The sequence below is a fragment of the Pristis pectinata genome, chromosome 10 (genome assembly GCF_009764475.1).
Source record: "Pristis pectinata isolate sPriPec2 chromosome 10, sPriPec2.1.pri, whole genome shotgun sequence".
In the NCBI taxonomy this organism is placed as follows: domain Eukaryota; kingdom Metazoa; phylum Chordata; class Chondrichthyes; order Rhinopristiformes; family Pristidae; genus Pristis; species Pristis pectinata.
Genome location: NC_067414.1, coordinates 50,375,463 through 50,395,814, shown reverse-complemented (window position 1 = coordinate 50,395,814; position 20,352 = coordinate 50,375,463). Strand labels below are relative to the sequence as shown.

The 20,352-nt window shown below is 38.7% G+C and overlaps 1 protein-coding gene across 1 annotated transcript in view; it reads right to left on the bottom strand.

The window, feature by feature from the left end:
- Positions 1 to 20,352, bottom strand: part of lama2 (laminin, alpha 2) — a 287,962-nt gene that overhangs the window by 193,636 nt on the left and 73,974 nt on the right. The window contains exons 4-5 of the mRNA XM_052024602.1: positions 2,519 to 2,761; positions 37 to 216 (exon numbers count right to left, since the gene is read on the bottom strand). Coding sequence (XP_051880562.1) covers positions 37 to 216; positions 2,519 to 2,761 — 423 coding nt within the window. The remainder of the gene's footprint in view (positions 1 to 36; positions 217 to 2,518; positions 2,762 to 20,352) is intronic.

Sequence of the window (20,352 nt, the reverse complement as noted above, 5' to 3'; positions counted from 1 at the left end):
TTTTGAATTTTTTTTAAAGGAAGCAGAAAATCTCACCCTTCTGGTTACAATAGGGTCAATATCCTTTGCCTCATCATATGCTAATGTCATGAGATCAGCATTAAGTGTCCTAATTCTCTGAAGCTTTAGACGTATATAGCGAGCAGAGGTAAACTCCAGCAGAGTCGAGGATGGATCTTCAGCGCTGGGCCTTCCATTAATCAGAGAAGTATGGATCTGAAAACAGAGTAGGGCAGTCTTAATATTCATTAACAAATATACACATCTTGTCTGCTGTGGGCTTTCATGTCCATTTCCTGTATCAATTTTACTTTTACTCACTATCTTTTTAATATTTTGAAGTGATTAAATTAGAACATTACAGTAAAAACTGAAATGAAGTGTTCATTGAAATCTAATTACAAATGACTGTGTAAAATAATAGAAATGCAAAATAAATTTTGGCTATATTTCACCTTACATGTTACTTATTAAATTTTGAACAAGTGTATTTTTCAAAATATTAATTCACATATCATATTGGACCATTGTGTTATAATAACAGCTCTTTAATACATAAACCAATGCACAGTAGTTCACAGATGGTTGAAATAATTACACGTCTGGAACCGGAGACATTATTTATTTGGATTACTTCTTTCATTTATATTGCACAAGGGAGTTAATTTTAAAGTAATGAAGCTTCGGCAAATATTTTCGTGTGCAATATGAGCAACCAGAAACAGTTCTAATTTACAAATGCAAAACAAAAGGGCTTGATCTATTTACATCGTCTTTGTTTCCAATATACTCTATATATTTTCATATTACTACCATAATGTTAACATAATATGCTTCCAGATGTTGTTTTCATAAGTTTATTGAATGGCTGGCAGTTTGCAGGCAACACAGCTGGTTGATTATCATATTGATAAGTAGCTACTTGGAGGAGGCAGAGGAGCGGCTGATTGCTTTGCTGATGCTGGGCTTGAAGCCTGATTGAATTTGCCACTCTGTTTCAATTTGTGTTTATATTTTTTATGTCATGAGGTTTGCTTTGTCAGATTTGATGGGACAGGAAGCTTGGATATGTTTGTTCTTAATCTCGCTCCCAGATGAACAAAGTGAGAGAGCAGCAGGGGAAAAAATAAAATTCTCCCTTCACGGCAACACTTATCAAAATAGTGAAAACTCATCTTCAGCCATCAAAATCATCACAAATCTGCTTTCTGACTTATTTCACTGTCAGACCAATTTTCAAAGGGAGAGGATGAGAAGCTGTGAGAAATTATTGATATGTTGGAACAGTGACTGAAACACAATAAATCAGTCCGTTCCAAGATGCTTTTTGACAGTTAGAATAAGGGATCATTGCAGACGTACAAGGAAATCCTCACTCATCCTCATCTACGTGAACTGACCTTGCTGCCACAAGAAAGACCTTTAGGTATCTTTCAAGGGGGGGAAAGTGGGGGAAGTTATAGGAACTACTTTACTGAATTTCTGTCCAGATGTAGTAGAATGGAAGAATGCTGTGAATAACAACTGGGTGGGCTGTTTTGCAACAATCCAATATTTCAGTTTCCCCTGTGCACCAGGCTATACATTCTGCCTCTGCACATTTGCAGAACAGTATGCACCCACATTCTTACATTTCTTGAATTACATTTTATATTTTCGCTCTTTTCATTGCGCACCTTTTCTGTGGTATTCTGCAGCAACTATTCCATTAAACTGTGAAAGACACAGAATTATACCAATACAATAGTGTGTCAGAAATTTCACAACTCAGTATTTTGAATACAGTATTTGGTGGGCGCCTGGCAGATAGGGGTCCAGCACCAGTATGACTGCCAAATTTGGTCGAGTCAAGGATACAAGGTTAGGACCTGGCATGTGACTGATGGAAGGGCTGACGTGTATCTCATGACCCAGCCCAGCTTTGAACCCTGCATATCCAAGTGGTGGTGGTGGGGAAATATTATTTCAACTTAAAAGCATCTCTTTTACATTGATTCCAATATTCTCCCAGAAGACCCCATTCCATAATACGCAGCCTATTCAGCATGGGTGAACGTATACTTAGGGTGTCAAAAATCTGCTTCTCTTGAGCACTTGCCCTGAGAGTCTGCAGTGCAGTATGCTGATTGATACATCGTATAGATTATCTGCCCCAAGTATTCTCCAGTTGGATTATTTTTTTATTTTTGTGGTGCGTTTTCCCTTCTAAGACATGTGAATATAGTTGGCAATATTTTATTCAACAAAATATAAAACTCCACAAAAAAAAATATTTGGCACACATATTGGTGCTAACATTGGTCATGCTAATACTCTTTACCGATTATGTTCATTTTTATACTTAATTACAACATGCAGTACAACGTTGACAACAATACAAGCAGTGTTTCAATGTGCAACACCAATCTTACGTCAAACTCAGCAAGAATAATGAACTCACCTCTATTTCTCATATTACTCAAATAATTTTGATGAGAATTTTATAAAGAATATTCAAAATTATAATTTACTGCCTTACCTCACCATTTTCCAGGGGATGGATTTTTGAGTAGAATGACGTACAAATAATTTCATCATCTGTTACATATGTTGGGTTGCCTGGCCGAGGCACAATGTTGTAGCGGGTCAGACACTCCGTATCTGTTAGAGCGTAATATTGCCATGGTTTGTATGTGATTCCATCAATTGACCGCTCTAAAATCCAATTCCCAGGTCGTGGAGAATTTGCAGCCTTTATTATAACATATGCGATCTGGAACACCTGTTAAATATGTACAACTAAATTAGTATCAAAATTCCATTAATAATTAATATAATTCTGAGACTTGTTGTTCTGGAACTTATTGTAAAATTTAACATTTTTGTTTAACTTTCTTTAAATAAATTGCTGATGGTGTTTCAACGGTCTTTAAATATACACTTCAATTTTTTTCAAAATAGAAATAATCACAAAGAAAATCAGAAAAGAGTGCAACATGGTCACGGAAGTAAATAATTCTGATGCAAGTCTGCATTCAGGGCTTTTGTTTACCAGATGAGAGTCTGAATAATCATTCTATGATTCACTTGAGAAACAGTTCTTACTTTTATATTATCAGGCAACGTCATTTTGCCCCAACTAAATAGTGAACAAAGCCAACATCTGCCACCATAAACTCTATTCTATTCACCAACTCATCCCCTTCTACATTAACAGTCAAAAGCTAAAAGAGATTTTGTAACTTTGGTATCATCCTTGATTTCTTAGCCTAGCAATGAAGCAAAAATTCATTCCATCACTGCGACGGGAAGCACAAGAGACTGCAGAAACTGGAATCTGGAGCAACGAACAAAATGCTGGGGGCCAGTCAGTGGGTCAGGCAGTACCTGTGGAGGGAAATGTACAGTTGGCGTTTCAGGTTGAGACCCTTCATTTGGACTGAAAGCTGGAGGGGAGCAGTGAGCATCAAGAGGCAAGGGCTACAGCAAGAGCTGGCAAGCAGTAGGCGGATCCAGGTGAGGAGGGGTGATAAGCAGATGGAGGAGAGAAGAGTGGAAGTGGCGACAGAAGCTGGACATGATTGGTGGAGGCAACACATCGCTGCAGATGATGGAATCCAACAGGAAAGGAAGGTGGAGCATGGAATCAAATAAGGGACGTGGGGTGGGACAGATGGAAACAGTCGGGGAGGGCACCCGATGGGACGAGTATGTGGCTGATGGGCAGATGCAGTGGGTGGAGGAGGAGAAAGAAACAGGGTGATGGGGGGCAGGGGTGGTGCAGGAGGAACAGGGCAGATCGGGAGGGGAGAGAAAGGGGACAGAGGGGGAGCAGTTTCCCTGAAATTTGAGAATTCTATGTTCATTCCATTGGGCCGTAGACCATTCAGGCAGAATATGAGGTCCTGTAAATAGTTTGCGTTTAGCCTCACTCTGGCAGTGGACAGACAGGTCGGTGTGGGAATGGGGAGGGGAATTAAAGTGGCTAGCAACCAGGAGCTCCAGAACGCCACGGAGGACGGAACACAAGTGCTAAGCCAAGCGGTCGCCATGACTATGCTTCACTATGACCGCCTGCCTCCACTTCCGTAGCATCGCCCAGCTCATCTCTGTTCAACCCCTCTGCTGCTAAAACATCATATTCACCTTTATTACCTATAGACTTGGTTAGCCCTATTCACTTCTGGCCACTCACTTGCTTTCCACGTTCTGTAAATTTGAGTTAACTAGAATTATGATGCTCCTGTTCTAATTTCTATCGAGTTCAATTTACCTTTAGTCCCTATTTCAACTGAACCCCACTGGCTTCTCCACTTCAAGCAGCCCCAGATTTAACCATTCCATCTTTGGTGGCCAAGATCTTCAATTCTGGAATTCACAATTTAAAGGCCCATCTTGAAATCAGAAAGTTCCTGCATACTGCATTCACTTGTGTTGTCACTTTCAGGGAAATATGGACGTGCAACCCAAGATCCCTCTGTACATCAATGCAGATCATGGAAAGATGCAAAACAACAGGGTGATTATAACTTCCCCAATATTGACTGGGACTCCCTTAGTGCTAGGTGCTTAGATGGGGCAAAATTTGTTAGGTGCATCCAGGATCATTTCTTGAAATAATACGTAGATAGTCCAACAAGGGGAAGGTGCAGTATAGACCTTATACAGGGAAAAAGAGCATGGCCAGGTGATTGAAGTTTCAGTGGGGGAAGCGTTTCGGGAACAGTGATCATAATTCCTTAAGTTTTAAGATAATAATGGACAAAGATAGAACTGGTCTTTGGATGAAAAGTGGTAAATTGGGGGATGGTTAATTACAATACAAGTCAGGAAGTGGGAAAGTAGACTATTTGGGGGTGAATTCATATCTGACATGTGGGGGCCTTTTAAAGGCTAGCTGGTTAGAATTCAGGGCCAGCATGTACCTGTAAGGATGAAAAATAAGGATGGCAAGGTTTGGGTAACCTTGGATGAAAAGAAATATTGTTAGTTTAATGAAAAAGAAAAAGGAAGCATACGGTATGCAAGGTTTAAGAAGCTGAAATCGGACAAGGCTCTTGGGAAAGATAAAGAAAGCAGGAAAGAACTTAAACAAGGAATTAGGAGTGCTAAAAGGGGCCAAGTTGGCTTAAGGAGAATCCCAGGGCATTTAATGTGTATATCAAGAGTAAGAGGAAGGCTAGGCAAAAAGTAGGTTCACTGAAGGACAAAGCAGGGAATACACCAGTATTCACCTAAGAGATGGACATGGATGATGGTGAGATCAGGAGCAGCACGTTGATATTGTTGGGCGCAGCGAGTGAAAACACATACCACGAAGCTCAAAGACAGCTTCTATCCCACTTTGATAAGACTCTTGAACAGGTCTCTTGTACAATAGAGATGAACTATTGATCTCTCAATCTACCTCGTCATGATCCCTGCACCTTACTTGACTACCTGCACTGCACTTTCACTGTAAATATAACACTATATTCTATAATCTTTGTACTACCTCCATGTACTTACATTTAGAATGATCTGTCTGGATAGCATGCAAAACAAAGCTTTTCACTACATCTCAGTACACATGACAACAATAAACCAATTATTAAGGAAGAAGTGGTGTTGGGTGTCTTGAAAAACATTAAGGTAGATACTGAGGGAGGAAAGGGAGGAGATTACTGAGGCCTCGACAGGGACCTTTGCATCCTCTTTAAGCCACAGGCAAGGTGTCGGAAGACTGGAGACTAGCCAGTGTTGTTCCTTTATTTAAGGAGGACAACAGTGATAATCCAGGAAATTATAGGCCAGTGAGCCATACAGGAGTGGTAGGGAAATTACTGGAGAAGATTCTTAGGGACAGTATTTACTCACATTTGGAAAAGCACAAACTTATTAGGTATCAAAGGTTGGTAGGGTGAAAGGTGAGGACCAGGGGAACTCCATCTCTGTTCTGTTTGGAGGGGTGGAGGGTGAAGGATGAAGGATGAGAGCAGAGGTCTAAGAAAGAGGAAATGTGAGAGAGGGCTCCATCAATCACAGTGCCCCTTCCACCTCCCCCACCTGGCTCCTTCTACCTATCACCCCCCTCATCTACTACCTACCAGTCCCTGTCTCACCCCTCCCCCTTTCCTCTTTATGCTGATCATCTCTCTCTCTACTCTCAGTCCTGATGCAGGGTCTCAACCCAAAATGTCAGCAATTCCTCTACACCCCACCCCCAGATGCTGCTGAATTTTTCCAGATGATTGTCATTTGCTTTAGATTCCAGCATCTGTGGTCGGTTGTGTCGACTTATTACAAAGTATCAGCTATAACGAGAGTTTGGACAAATTTGGACCATCTTCTCTGGAGCGTCGGAAGCCAAGGGTGACGCAAGAGAAATACATAAAATTATGAGAGGCATGAATAGGGTAGATAGTTGGAGTCTTTGTCCCAGGGTAGAAATGTCAAATACTGGAGGGCATAGGTTTAAGGCGAAAGGGGGAAAGTTGAAAGGAGGTGTGCCGAGTGAGTTTTATTTTACAGAGTGGTAGGAGTCTAGAACATGCCACTAGGGAAGGTGGTGAAAGCAGATGTGATAACAACATTTAAGAGGGCTTGGGCAGGCACATGAACAGGCAGGGAACAGAGGGAGAAAGACCAAGTGCAGGCAGATGTAATCACTTAGACTGGCATCACAGTCAGCATAGACAAAGATGGGCTGAAAGGCCTTTTCCTGTGCTGTACTGTTGACAACAGACAGAGACCCTGGAGATGATGTGAAAAGCAATATGAATAAAGCTGACAAATTGGTCAATATGATGCTGCAGCTAGTAGAGCTGCTACTTCACAGTTCCAAAGAGTCAGGTTCAATCCTGAGCTCCTGTACTGTCTGCAAGGAGTTTTTGTCTTCCTGTGACCAGGTGGATTTGCTAAGTTAGTTTATTGTCACACGTAACGAGGTACAGTGAAAAACTTTATTTTGCATGCCATGCACACATCATCTCATCACATCAGTGCATTGAGATAGTACAAGGGAAAACGATAACAGAATGTAGAATAAAGTGTTACAGTTACAGAAAAAGTGCAGTGCAGGCAAACAATAAGATGCAAGGCCTTAACGAGGTAGATTGCGAGGTCAAGAGTCCCTTATCATACTCTTACCATACAGGTGACTGTTTAATATTCTTAATTTCCTCTGATTTCTTCCCACTTTCCAAAGATGTACTGCTTGTTAGGTTAATTAGCCACTCTAAGTTGCTCCAAGTGTGTACAAGAGTGGAGTGATAGTGGTAGAATCTGGGGAAGTGTGGTAACGTGGGGAGTATAAAATGGGATTTACGTTAATGAATGCTTGATAATCACTTCAGACAGGGTAGGCTGAAGGATCCATTTCCGCACCATACGACTCCATGCCTCTATGGTGATACTTTAAAATCAAATTAATCAGAATGGCCAGTTCCTGTTTATTGTGCCAATTTGCAATTCATCAAGGACATTCAAAGTTTTTTTTTAAAAAAGGCATATCGTAAAAGGTTTCAAATTTAAAAACAAATGCATTTCCAAAAAAACATTTGAAATGATAGTAATTTATTGTTTAGTTTTATTTGAAGTTAGATGTTATTACTTAAAATTGCACTGCTCAACTATTGGTCTCAACGCATACTAATAATGTTTTCCAGAATAAAACTCATTTTTTGTTGTATTAAGAAAACTGTACATTGTCAATCGTCATGGAAATGTTTTAATCCATAAGGTTTTAAAAAAAACTAAATAAATAATTATCATCTAAAGATGATTTAATCTGATTCCACTGGCTCATGGGGGATTTTATGTCTGCAATTGTGCAAATTATCTGCAGTGAAAAACTGAAATTTAGTTTTACTTTGGAAAAAAAAACGGAATTTTAAGTCCAATTTGTTCTTGAATTGTGAATTGAACTCAAAGCAGAAACTCTACCCTTTTGCTGTAGAATGAAACATAATATACAAGTAAATGCAGATATTTCTTTCCAAGATAAGCAACGCACTCAAAGGTCCAGTTAATGGAAATAGATTATGGCTTTCATAAGCCTTCTGTTTTGAGTGATGGGGACTGGGAGGAAAGAAACCTTCTCTAACAAATATAACTCTGAATCTCTTTGTTTTACCTCAAATATATTATTTATCTTTACATCCCAGCAGCAAAACGGAGAGCTTGCAGTGCAGTTTTTGAAACTGCCTTGATCCATTATAGATCAAGGTGACTCATGAGTTCTCCTTAACTATAATAGCAAGTTTAAATAATGGGCCAAAACTTAGCGGATGTGGACATTCATTCTGAAGGAAATTGCCTACATTCTGCCATTTGCACTGAAGTTGTGGACGGACACACATGCTTTGAGTTGCTACTCTCTGACAGATGCCCTGAACAAAATCTATCAATACAACTCATCACTGCACTCCAATAAAGCCCAGTTTTGATGGGATTTCTTAACACAATGAACATGGTGTTCCCTAGGTATCCTTGGATGTATTTACATTGTGGTTCTGTTGAACAGGAAGGTCAAGTGGTATGCCTGCTTTTTAATAAAATGGAAATTGTAATTAGGGAACGTGAGCTTTAGAATGGAAGAGGGAAGCTAAGGGGCAATTAGAATGCATGCTTTAGGATGGAAGTTACCCAGCCCCTTATAAGCAGCATGTCATATACCTTTAACTTATTATCTATATACTGTTAGACTGCAATATGAAGGAGGTCTTGGTATTGTCGGATTCGACTGTTTTAAGTAGTTTTTATAACATGCATAGTGTTTAATACACCTCAAGTGGTTGTACAAGGAATGGCCACTTCTTAGCTTATTGGTTTGTCCATCAGGTGAATATGTCTTTTCTCACTGGCTGCTTTTGCCACAGGTATCTAATAGGTTTTCTGATTGGACTATTGTTAGCTAAGGCGTACCTCTTATCTCAGGTATAAAAGGTGTTTTTTTTTGTTAATCACTTTCTTGCCTCTATCTCTCTCTTACTTACCTTGCTCTCTCTCTCTCGCTCTCTTACCCACCAGCCCTAATTGTCTTGGCCCATCTCCTAGTAGTAAAGCTAGTGTCATGTGCTCTGTGACTGTTTCTTTGTTTTAAACTTTTCCAGTAAAACTTTGTGAAGCACCAAGTTGTTTTCAGCTCATTCTTGGACTCCTGAAAAAACCGGTGGACTCGGAAACAACCGGATCCGACAGTACTAATGAGAAGACTTTCACTTGTGGAAAAGAACAACACCTAAAGGTCAGCATTGTAAGACAAATAGCAAGAAATCAAACCAGAAACTTGTAAGAGACTGCAGATGCAGGAATCTGGAGCAACAGACAAGATGCTGGAGGAACTCAGCAGATCTGGCAGCATCTGGAGAGAGAAATGGACAGTCAACATTTCAGTTTGAGACCCTTCATCTAGATAAGAGATCTCTTGTTTGGAAATTGATGAGAACTTGTTCTCAGCTATGATAGGACAGATACAGAGGCAAAGTTAGACAAGCATTTGGGAGGGTCAAAGGAATCAATAGTTGTACTGTTCATTGGATGAGAATGGATGGGCAGGAGCTTGAGTGGATCACAAACAACAGGTGCTGTTTGTGTGCTGAATCTTCTGTGTAATTGTATTTTTAATTAATTATATTTTAATAAATTTTTAATTGCTGTCTAGTTCAATGCTAATAAGACTTTAAATATCTGCGAAACACAAAGACTTAAAAATCCAAAGCCATGGTAGCTTATCAGAGGACAAATTTCCACCCTCAGTTTTTCCCTCCGTCAAGGAGATTCTGCGGACAGGACCTCAGTACTTGACCACATTCATCCTGGTTGTTGTTTGGAGCTCTCTCCTCAAGATTGTGGAAAGCCAGTGAAATTGGTCATATGCAACTAGCCAGGTGCGCGAGAACATGCAAGGACCATGGGCAGTGACTTGGGGCAGCAGGCCTGGACCAGAAAGATCTGGCCTAATACAACTGATCCAAGGTACAAAAAATTACAAACACCAAATATATTGGGGGAAAAAACAACCACACTGTATAGTCATTCATGGAACTATTTCTGTCTGTTTCAAGTTTTTAAACTCTACCATTTACATCATAAAATCTTTATTCTTTTCTATTGATGTTGCACTCCACACAGAATGCACTTCCTGTTTAACAGCCATGTACTGCTCATCATGATACAAATCACACTTCTGATGTTAAATCTAAATATTAAAAGGGTATTTGGAAAAATGTGTAATGAAATCTAACTTAAACATTTCACCGTGTTTTTGACAAACCAATCAAATACTTTTTAAAATTCTATCATCAAGGAACTTTGTTTAAAATAAAAATGAGCAATTTCACAGTTAAAACAAACATACCCACTTAAGTGATCTCATTTTTGTGATTTCAATGTCTTCATTTTTATTCTTCCCCAAGGGTTTTACTTGATTCATAACCTCGAGTTTGGATTGTATAATTTTAATCACAGCATTTGAAAATAGATTTCATTCCCATATGGGCTCTTCAAGAACATGCCTTGTGCAGAATTTCACAACATACATGAGCAGCATGAATTAATCGCTCCTCAACTTGAGGATTTCAGAACACCCTTGCTTATTTCAAACAACTGAGCAGAATGTGAATTGAATTGAGAAGTTTTACTTCAGACAAGTTCCAATGAAAGGACAATGACCTGAAACATCAACTATTTCTCCCTCCAGAGGCCCTGCCTAACCCAAGTACTTACAGGATTTTCTGTTTTTATATCACATTTCCAGCATCCATGGTACTGCTTTCTATTTTTGTACAAATGACGACATTTATGGTAATGAAAATTTGTGTTCTTCTGTTCTGAAGAATCACACTCAGTTTTGATTTGTAGTAACTTCAACTGTGGTTCCCTTGTTAAAATTTGGAAACTCAGATTGCATGTCAGGCCTGGAGTTATTTACTGGTCTCTCGTTTATCTCTTCAGAAAATTTGGTTCAAAACTCTTGATTCATGATTTCCTTAATATAAAATCTATTAAATAGTTGTAATAAAAACAGAAAATGCTAGAAATGCTGCTGAGTATTTTTAGCATTTTCTGTTTTTATTTCAGATTTCCACAATTGTTTTACTGTTTCATTAAACAGCTTGAATGATTGAAATTTAAATGTTAGTGGTAATTGGCTGAAATTGTATGTTAAGACTGAACAAATTACTTAGGTAGCTATCACTGTACTAAAGGGTAGTTCTGCATACAAGTGCAGAAGGAAATAATTTATTCTGAAGTGCTTAGAGACATTGTTAATGATGGAATTGACATGGGAGCACAGGAGAATGTAAAAAGTGCTGCAAACTGACAAAGACAGAGGTGATGGTTGTGAATATTCTGGCAACTTGGTGCCAAATGGAACATATCAAACCAATTGCATGTCTGCCCGCCATTTTCTGGGTACCTCTCTTGCATAAGTCTATTAGACTCTAAACGCTGCCCAGAACAATGCGAAACTCTCTCAATCCCTCAAAAGCCCACCCCACAGATCCACTGGAAAAAGAATTTGCCAGCAGCAGTTACAAATTCTCCATACACAAACTTGGGTGAAATTGCCAACTTAAGTTTGGTGTCAATAGAAAAAAACCTTTCCAACAAAAAGTAATAGCATTCATGGGCAAATTGATTTCTTTCAGAACAGCATCCATTGGAACTGCAGCAAATCACTAAGCCTCTCGAGTATGTTGTACTATTCAATGTGATCAAGGCCAAATTGTACCTCACCTTGAATTCTTATCTATTTTATCTACCTCGAATGTATGGCACTTAGCCTCATATCCTTTTAAAAGCTTGGCTCACAGAAGCAAATGCATCAATATAAGCTTTAAAATTATTACTTGATCTGCTATCCATCACTTTTTGTGGGAGACTTCTATATCTACTGCACTTCGTCACAAATGAAGAATCTTGTAACTTCTCTCCTGAATGGCTTAGTCTGGATTTATATCTTGTCCTAGACTGCTCCACCAGAAGTAGTTTATCAGGATTATAGCATCAATTCTTTCCAAGCTGTAAAAAAAAACTTGATTCAAATCATCTTCTGACCTTCCGGATTCCAAGGAATCTCTTCAAAATCTAATCCATGGAGCTCTGATAATATTCTGGTGAATTTGTGCCAAATTAATTCCAGGCCAATAGATCACAAGGTACTGTAACTTGGATGATATAGCTCTACAGAGGTGGTTTAACCAGGGCCCTGTATTGCTATAGCAAAACATTGTCAACTTTATATTCTAACCTTCTAGTTACAAAGGCAAACATTATGTTGGTCTTTGATTTATTTTTTGAACATAATTACCAGAATTTGGCAATCTGCCATCATGGTCCACCAAATCTTTTTAAGTCACGTCTGTTCACTATTTAAATAATCAAAGATTCATCCTTTTCTCGTTTTCTTGTTAAATTTACCCATGTTGAAATCCAGTTGCAATGTTTGGCTAACTCACTGAATTTATCAATGTCTCTTGGCAATTTTTCTTGTTCCCATCCATACCACCAAGCTTTGGAGCACTGGCAAATTTGGATCTACAACTCTCCATGGTCTTTTAATAATTAAATAATGCAGTGAATCCCCAGCACAGATCTAAAGGCACCACTCTTCACTTCAAACTCAAGCATTAACTAATTATACTCACCCTCTTTTTTTTTGCCCTTAACCTCCTAAGCTGGTTAACAGCTTTCATGAGCTTTTATTTTAGCTACAGTCTATGTGGAGCCAAACTGCCACTGGGAGCATTTATAAGCTATGTTACCTAATCTACTCCTTTAATTATTTCCTTTAATTAGGTTTATTAGAAATTAGTACTTTTTTTTTTACAGATCCATGTTGATTCTCTTTAATCAGCACAGAAATACTGGTATTGCGTTGGCTATATTGATGATTTTCTTTTTAACTATGTTGGAAAATGTTAGATGGAAACTATGCGAAGTTATTTGAGCAATGAGGCTGATAACTTTTATGATACATTTTTAAAATAAAATAACAAAGACATTCATTGCACATCAAGTCTTGGGGCATTTTACTACATTAAAGATGCAACAAATTCTATTTATAGCTGACTCGAGAAACGTTTTCATTGTAATGCCAGTTGAGTGGCTAATTAGCACCTTGAGAAATCTTACAGGATCATTATTTCCGATCTGTTGAATTGATTGCATTTTCTTATTTCTACTAATGAAATTGCCTTTTAGGGGTCATGTTTAAAAAACCCATCATTTCTAGAAAATTAGTAGAGTTATAAACAAGTGAGAAATATTTCCAATGGGAATACTTTTGGAAAACAACTTTGACATTTATGCACCCAACTTCCAAGTACTTCTAAAGGCTATCTGCCACATCCCTGTTAAATCTCCATTTGCCTCATGCGTCCACATGTGCCCATCTATTACTGCACACGGGATAAGTAAAACCCATTTACATTAGTTGCAGCCATTTCTAAGTACTGCAGTATTCTAAATCAGTTATTAATAATGGAATAGGGTACGGAAGAAAACAGTGTTTTTAAATTGTCTTTTTCATCCTGTCCAAAACACCTGTATTTGATTTTCATCTTCTCAGTGGCTCAGTGTACCAGCAGATTTTCAAATACCATAAGGTCCGAAGAGTTGATATGGCATTCCCCATTCGTGCTGGAATAATACAACTAGTGGAGCACCCCAAGGATCAGTTCTTGACCCTCAATTATTTTTGATGTATATTAATGATGTGGAAGAGGGGGCATAGTACAAGGTATCCAAGTTTGCCAGTGACATAAAAATTGGCAGGAGGATGCGAGGACTCTGCAACTGAATATAGACAGAGGGAGAGAATGGGCAAAAACTTGGCAAATGCAGTTTAATGTGGAAAATTGCGAGGTTATGCACTTCAGTAAAAGGAGCCTAAAAGGCAGACATCCAAATGGAGAAAGATAACAGGTGAGCAGAATACAGAGGTATCTACATGTTCTTGTGCACAAATTGCAATAAAAAGTTAGCATGCAGATGCAGCAAGTGGTTAGGAAGTGATAGGGCATATTGCCCTTTAGGGTTGGAGTTTAGAAAAAAGAGAAGAGTTATTACAATTGTCCAAGTTACTGGTGAGGTCATACCTGGAGTACGGTGCACAGTTTAGGTCCCCTTATTTAAGAAGGGATATACTGGCAATGGAGGCAACTCAAAAGTGATTCACTTGGTTAATTCCTGTGATGTGAAGATTGCCCCATTCCAAATGGTCAAAGAAATTAGATCTATACTCTTTGGAGTTTGAATGAGAGGTCACTGTATAAAAAGTCCTTTGAGAGCACGACAGGCCAGATTTCAAGATGTCTCAACTAGTGGGAGAACTGGAATGAGGAGACGTAGTTACAAGATCAGGAAGTGATCATTTAAAATTAAGTTATGTAGGAACTTCACACAGAGCGCGATTAATTTCTGGAATTCTCTACACCAGAGGGTTGTAGATTCTAGATCATTGGCGATATTTAAAAACTAGGTAAGTTTTTGGAAGATCAGGGAATTGAGGGATATGGAGAACTGGCACAAAGGAGGAATCTATGTCTGGCACAGATCAACCACCATGACCACATTGATTAGTGGGGCATGTCTGAGGGGCTAAGTGGCTTACTCCTCCTCCTATTTTCTTATGTTCTTAGTATTCTGTCCAGTACTGCTTGCTGAACAATGCAATGCAAAACCAACACAAATTTTATATCAATTCAGTGCTTGCATTTGTTTCCTGTTGCAAGCCAGTGACAGATACATTTTTTAAAAATATAGAGATTTACACTCCTATTGCACCTTACAGAAGTTTGGATACATATGTTTCAAGGATTTAAATTGACATGTGGAAAATTTCAAATTAAAATGAACATTGCATCAGTTTGTTTTTCACAAAGCAAAATTTGCTCACATAAAGGAGTAATTTTCAAAGTTTGCATTCTTGCAGCTGAACCACCTCCTATTAGGCTACATCGCTTAAATTCCAGAATACACTAAATAATGGTCTGAAAATTATGTGCAGTTTCTGCATGTATTTTTAGCTTTGTGCTCCGTAGGCAACATGCCCACTGCATAGTTTGAAAACTATTCTAATTTAAATACTCAAGCACAATAACTGAAACACCACAACTATAGTTCTTAATGGATATCTGTCACCCATAAATGTAACATAGTATTTTTTTACATTTTGTATTTTTTTTTAAAAAAGCTCCATATCCAGGCAAGTTTAGGATACTGTAACTATAATCCTCAATAAGGCACTTTCTGTTTATATTATTGTCAAGAAAAAAAATGTAATTCTTATATTTAGAATTCATCATCTTCTTCCAAGTTGATACTTCTGGCCTTTATGTCCATTTATTATCAAGGAATTTTTCCCAACCACAATTTCATAATGGCAAGTAAACTATTCTAAGCTATTTCCACTTTTTGCTTTGTGGTATTTATGAATTGTTACCATCATTATTTCACAGGCAAGGATATATAATCGCATGATTTATTTAGCAAGAATTTTACTTATCCATATTTGACAGCAGGTCACACTTATATTGTTCATTTAGGCAAGTGTGTAATACACTAATGCACCAAAATACTGAACTATAAAGTAGAACTAATGTAAATTACCATCTGTGTCTCACCACATGGCAAGTTTCCATTCTTGGTTCATCAATTAGGATAAAACCTCTGGGAAGAGAAGACTTATTGCCAGATGGAAGAAGAAATGCTCAAGAAACAAACCAACTTCAAAAAGTCTCTAATGATCTAAAACAAAACAACCCCAGGCAAAGGATGGCAGCAAATAACTTGCCAGCTTTGTTCTGGAAATGGTGTGCTAATGGACTGTGATGCAGGAAAGCAAGTGTTTTAAACAATAAAAGAAATTATTCTTTTTGAAGCTGGAAAGTTAAAGATTTTGCACAAACATTCATAATTTCCAACTATGTTATGCTGTCTTATAAACTTGTAAAATTAGATTGCATTACATATTGCCATGATATGAATGAGATTTTGATCAAATCTAAAAATTGCTGAGCAATGCAAGAAAATAAACTTTATTACAGTGGCATCCAGCACTAACAGAATTTTGAGTTAGAAATATTCTTCTCAAGTTGCACAAAGAATAAAAAGTATTCTGAGGTGAGAAAAGATTGAATGACAGTTAACACTGTCGTATGCCGTCAATACAAAAGTGATTTATGCTCAAGTTGACATGCAATTTTCTTAACCTTCACTTCTATTGCACCTTGTCAGCTAGAAAAATCTGTCAGTTGCCAATCAATTTCCAAACAGTCATAGTGTACATTTTCAACTTTAGTGCTAAAAACAAGTGAGCCATAAAAAATGTATTCAGCTTTGTACACAATATTTTTTCTCCAATATCTTCAGAATCATACTCAATAATAAAAAAGTAAAGTTCTCCAACAAAACAGATGGTTGTATTTCAATAACAGATGGCTAATGCAAGCACAATAATAGATTAAAACAAAATATACCCAAGCTTGGTTGATGAATGCACAGGGTGGGCTCCTGTTCAATCATATATACTTGGAAGACTCTGTTTTTAGTCTCATGTTTTCATTAACCAAGATGGCCTTAGCAAGAAAGAAGAAAATATACCAGAGGTTTGATTTCAGGTGAACCACTGTGTATGATGATAAATTTCTTGCAGCACTATTCCTTCCACTTTGCTTAACAGACTCAGATTAAAACTGCATGTTAAAACAATGAATCTATATATTTTCATTTCAAATGAAGGCATCAACTATTGTTCTAGATTTTATTGTCAATGGTGGTGATGAAACTGTTGACCATTACAAAGAATTTGGCAATATCTATAGCTACCCCAGTTCCTACTCCAGGGAATAACTTTCACTGTGCAAAAGTGATGTCATTATACTGAGAAGGCAAATATACTGAAAAATTATCAGATATTAAATCAAAGTCTGTAGAGCATATCATAAAGGTAAGAACATAGGAGGGTGAGGTAAATGTTGAAATATCAAACAAAACTAATAAAATTATTTTAGAATTCATTATATTTTGAAACATTTATTTGAGGGAACTGCAGTAACCTTGGAACTATTATCTGGGTCATTTGTATGTCCATATTAAAAGAATACCATCTAGGACAACACCACAAAATGCAATATTTCACTTTTTCGACAATAAATAAAGCCTTCTTGATGAACACCATTTATTTTCTAAAAAAATTTATTAAATATTTTCTATATGACTAACAAGCTGTTTTATTCTGAAGCATAGAAGTATTTATGTTTACATAAATAACAAATAAATGCTTCTTCATACGATAACTGAAGAGGCATCATATGAAATGTCAACTGAGCAACAGTTTGTGTTCCTCCTCCAATTCTTCTATGTAGTCATTACAAGTTCCATTCCAGGGAGCTTTCACCCATAGAACCATAGAACACTACAGCACAGAAAACAAGCCATTCAGCCCTTCTAGCCTATGCCAAAACATTATTCTGCTAGTCCCATTGACCTGCACCCAGTCCATAACCCTCCAGACCTCTCCCATTCATGTATCTATTCAATTTATTCTTAAAACTTAAGAGTGAGCCCGCATTTACCACATCAGATGGCAGCTCGTTCCACACTCTCACCACTCTGTGAAGAAGTTCCCCCTAATGTTCCCACTAAATCCTTCCCCCATCACCCTAAAGCCATGTCCTCTCGTACTTATCTCTCCTAATCTAGGTGGAAAGAGCCTACTCGCATTTACTGTCTATACCCCTCATAATTTTGTAAACCTCTATCAAATCTCCCCTCATTCTTCTGCGCTCCAAGGAATAAAGTCCTAACCTGTTCCATCTTTCCCTGTAACTCAACTCCTGAAGACCTGGCAACATTCTAGTAAATCTTTTCTGCACTCTTTCAATCTTACAAATATCCTTCCTATAGTTAGGTAACCAAAACTGCACATAATACTCCAAATTTGGCCTCACCAATGTCTTATACAACCTCACCATAACATCCCAACTCCTATACTCAGTACTTTGATTTATGAATGCCAGGATGCCAAAAGCTTTCTTTACAACCCTGTCTACCTGTGACGCCACTTTCAGGGAATTATGTATCTGAACTCCCAGATCCCTTTGTTCCTCTGCACTCCTCAGTGCCCTACCATTTACTGTGTATGTCCTACCTTGATTTGTCCTTCCAAAATGCAACACCTCAGACTTGTCTGCATTAAATTCCATCTGCCATTTTCTGGCCCATTTTTCCAGTTGGTCCAGATCCCTCTGCAAGCTTTGAAAGCCTTCCTTGCTGTCCACAACACCTCCAATCTTTGGATCAGCAGTTTGCTGATGACACTATTTACCACATTATCATCTAGATCATTGATATAGACAACAGACAACAATGGTCCCAGCACAGATCCCTGAGGCACACCACTAGTCACAGGCCTCCAGTCTGAGAAACAATCATCCACTACCATTCTGTCTTCTCCCACACAGCCAACTTCGAATCCAGTTTACAATCTCTCCATGGATCCCTAGTGTCTGAACCTTCTGAACTAACCTCCCACGTGGGACCTTGTCAAAGGCCTTAAAGTCCATGTAGACAACATCCACAGCCTTTCCTTCATTTACTTTCTTGGTAACCTCCTCGAAAAACTCTACAAGATTCGTTAAACACGATCTACCACGCACAAAGCCATGCTGACTATCCTTAATCAGCCCTTGGCTGTCCAAATACTTGTATACCCGATCTCTCAGAACACTTTCCAATAATTTACCTACTACTGATGTCAGGCTCAACGGCCTGTAATTTCCTGGTTTACTTTTAGAGCCTTTTTTAAACAACGGAACATGAGCTACCCTCCAGTCCTCTGGCACCGCACCCGTGGCTAAGGACATTTTTAATCTATCTGCCAGGGCCCCTGCAATTTCTACACTAGTCTCTCTCAAGGTCCGAGGAAATATCATGTCAGGCCCGGGGGATTTATCTACCTTTATTCGCTGTAAGGCAGCAAGCACCTCCTCCTCTTTAATCTCCATATGTTCCGTGACACTACTGCTTGTTTCCCTTCCTTCCATATACACTATGCCAGTTTCCTGACTAAATACCAATGCAAAAAAACTGTTTAAGATCTCCCCCATCTCCTGAGGCTCCACACATAGACGACCACTCTGATCTTCTAGGGGACCAATTTTGTCCCTTACTATCCTTATACTCTTAATATACTTGTAGAAACCCTTCGGGTTTACCTGCACATTATCTGCCAAAGCCAGCTCGTCTTCTTTTTGCCTTCCTGATTTCCTTCTTTTGCCTTTTCTTACATTTTCTATACTCTTCAAGTACCTAGTTGCCTATACCTGCTATACACCTCTCTTTTTCTTAACCAGATCGTCAATATCCCTTGAAAACCAAGGCTCCCTATGCCTGTTAACTTTGCCTTTAATCCTGGCAGAAACATGCAAACTCTGCACTCTCAAAATTTCGCCTTTGAAGGCCTTCCACTTACTGAACACATCCTTGCCAGAAAACAACTTATCCCAATCCACTCTTCCTAGATCCTTTCTCATTTCACAAAATTGGCCTTTCTCCAATTTTGAACCTCATCTCGAGGACTAGACCTATCCTTATCCATAACTAACTTGAAACTAATGACATGGTCACTGGACCCAAAATGTTCACCTGACCTGCCTGGTTCCCTAATAGGAGATCAAGTATTGCATTCTCTCTCGTTGGTACCTCTATATATTGACTTAGAAAACTTTTCTGAACACATTTGACAAACTCCAAGCCATCCAGCCCTTTCAATGTGGGAGTCCCAGTTAATATGTGGAAAGTTAAAATCCCCTACTATTACAACTTGCTGTTTCTTACATCGGTCTGCTATCTCTCTCTACAGATTTGCTCCTCCAATTCTCTCTGACTATTGGGCGGTCTATAATACAACCCTATTAGTGTGGTCACACCTTTCCCGTCCCTCAGCTCCACCCAAATGACCTCTGTAGACGAGCCCTCCGGGCTGTCCTGTCTACGCACAGCTGTGATATTTTCCCTGACTAATAACGCCACACCTCCCCCTTTCATCCCTCCCCCTCTATCACATCTGAAACAATGGAACCCCAGAACATTAAGCTGCCAGTCCTGCCCCTCCTGCAACCAAGTCTCACTAATAGCAATAATGTTGTAATCCCATGTGCCAATTCACACCCTAAGCTCATCTGCCTTACCTACAATACTCCTTGCATTGAAATAGATGCACCTGAGAACATTTCTATCACGTGCAAACCTTTGATTTCTGTCTATACATGCAGTCCTTGCATGACCTTTAACCTCCCCCACTTCACTGTCTGCTCTAACACTCTGGTTCCCCTCCCCCTGCAAATCTAGTGTAAACTCCCCAGAGCAGCACGAGCAAACCTA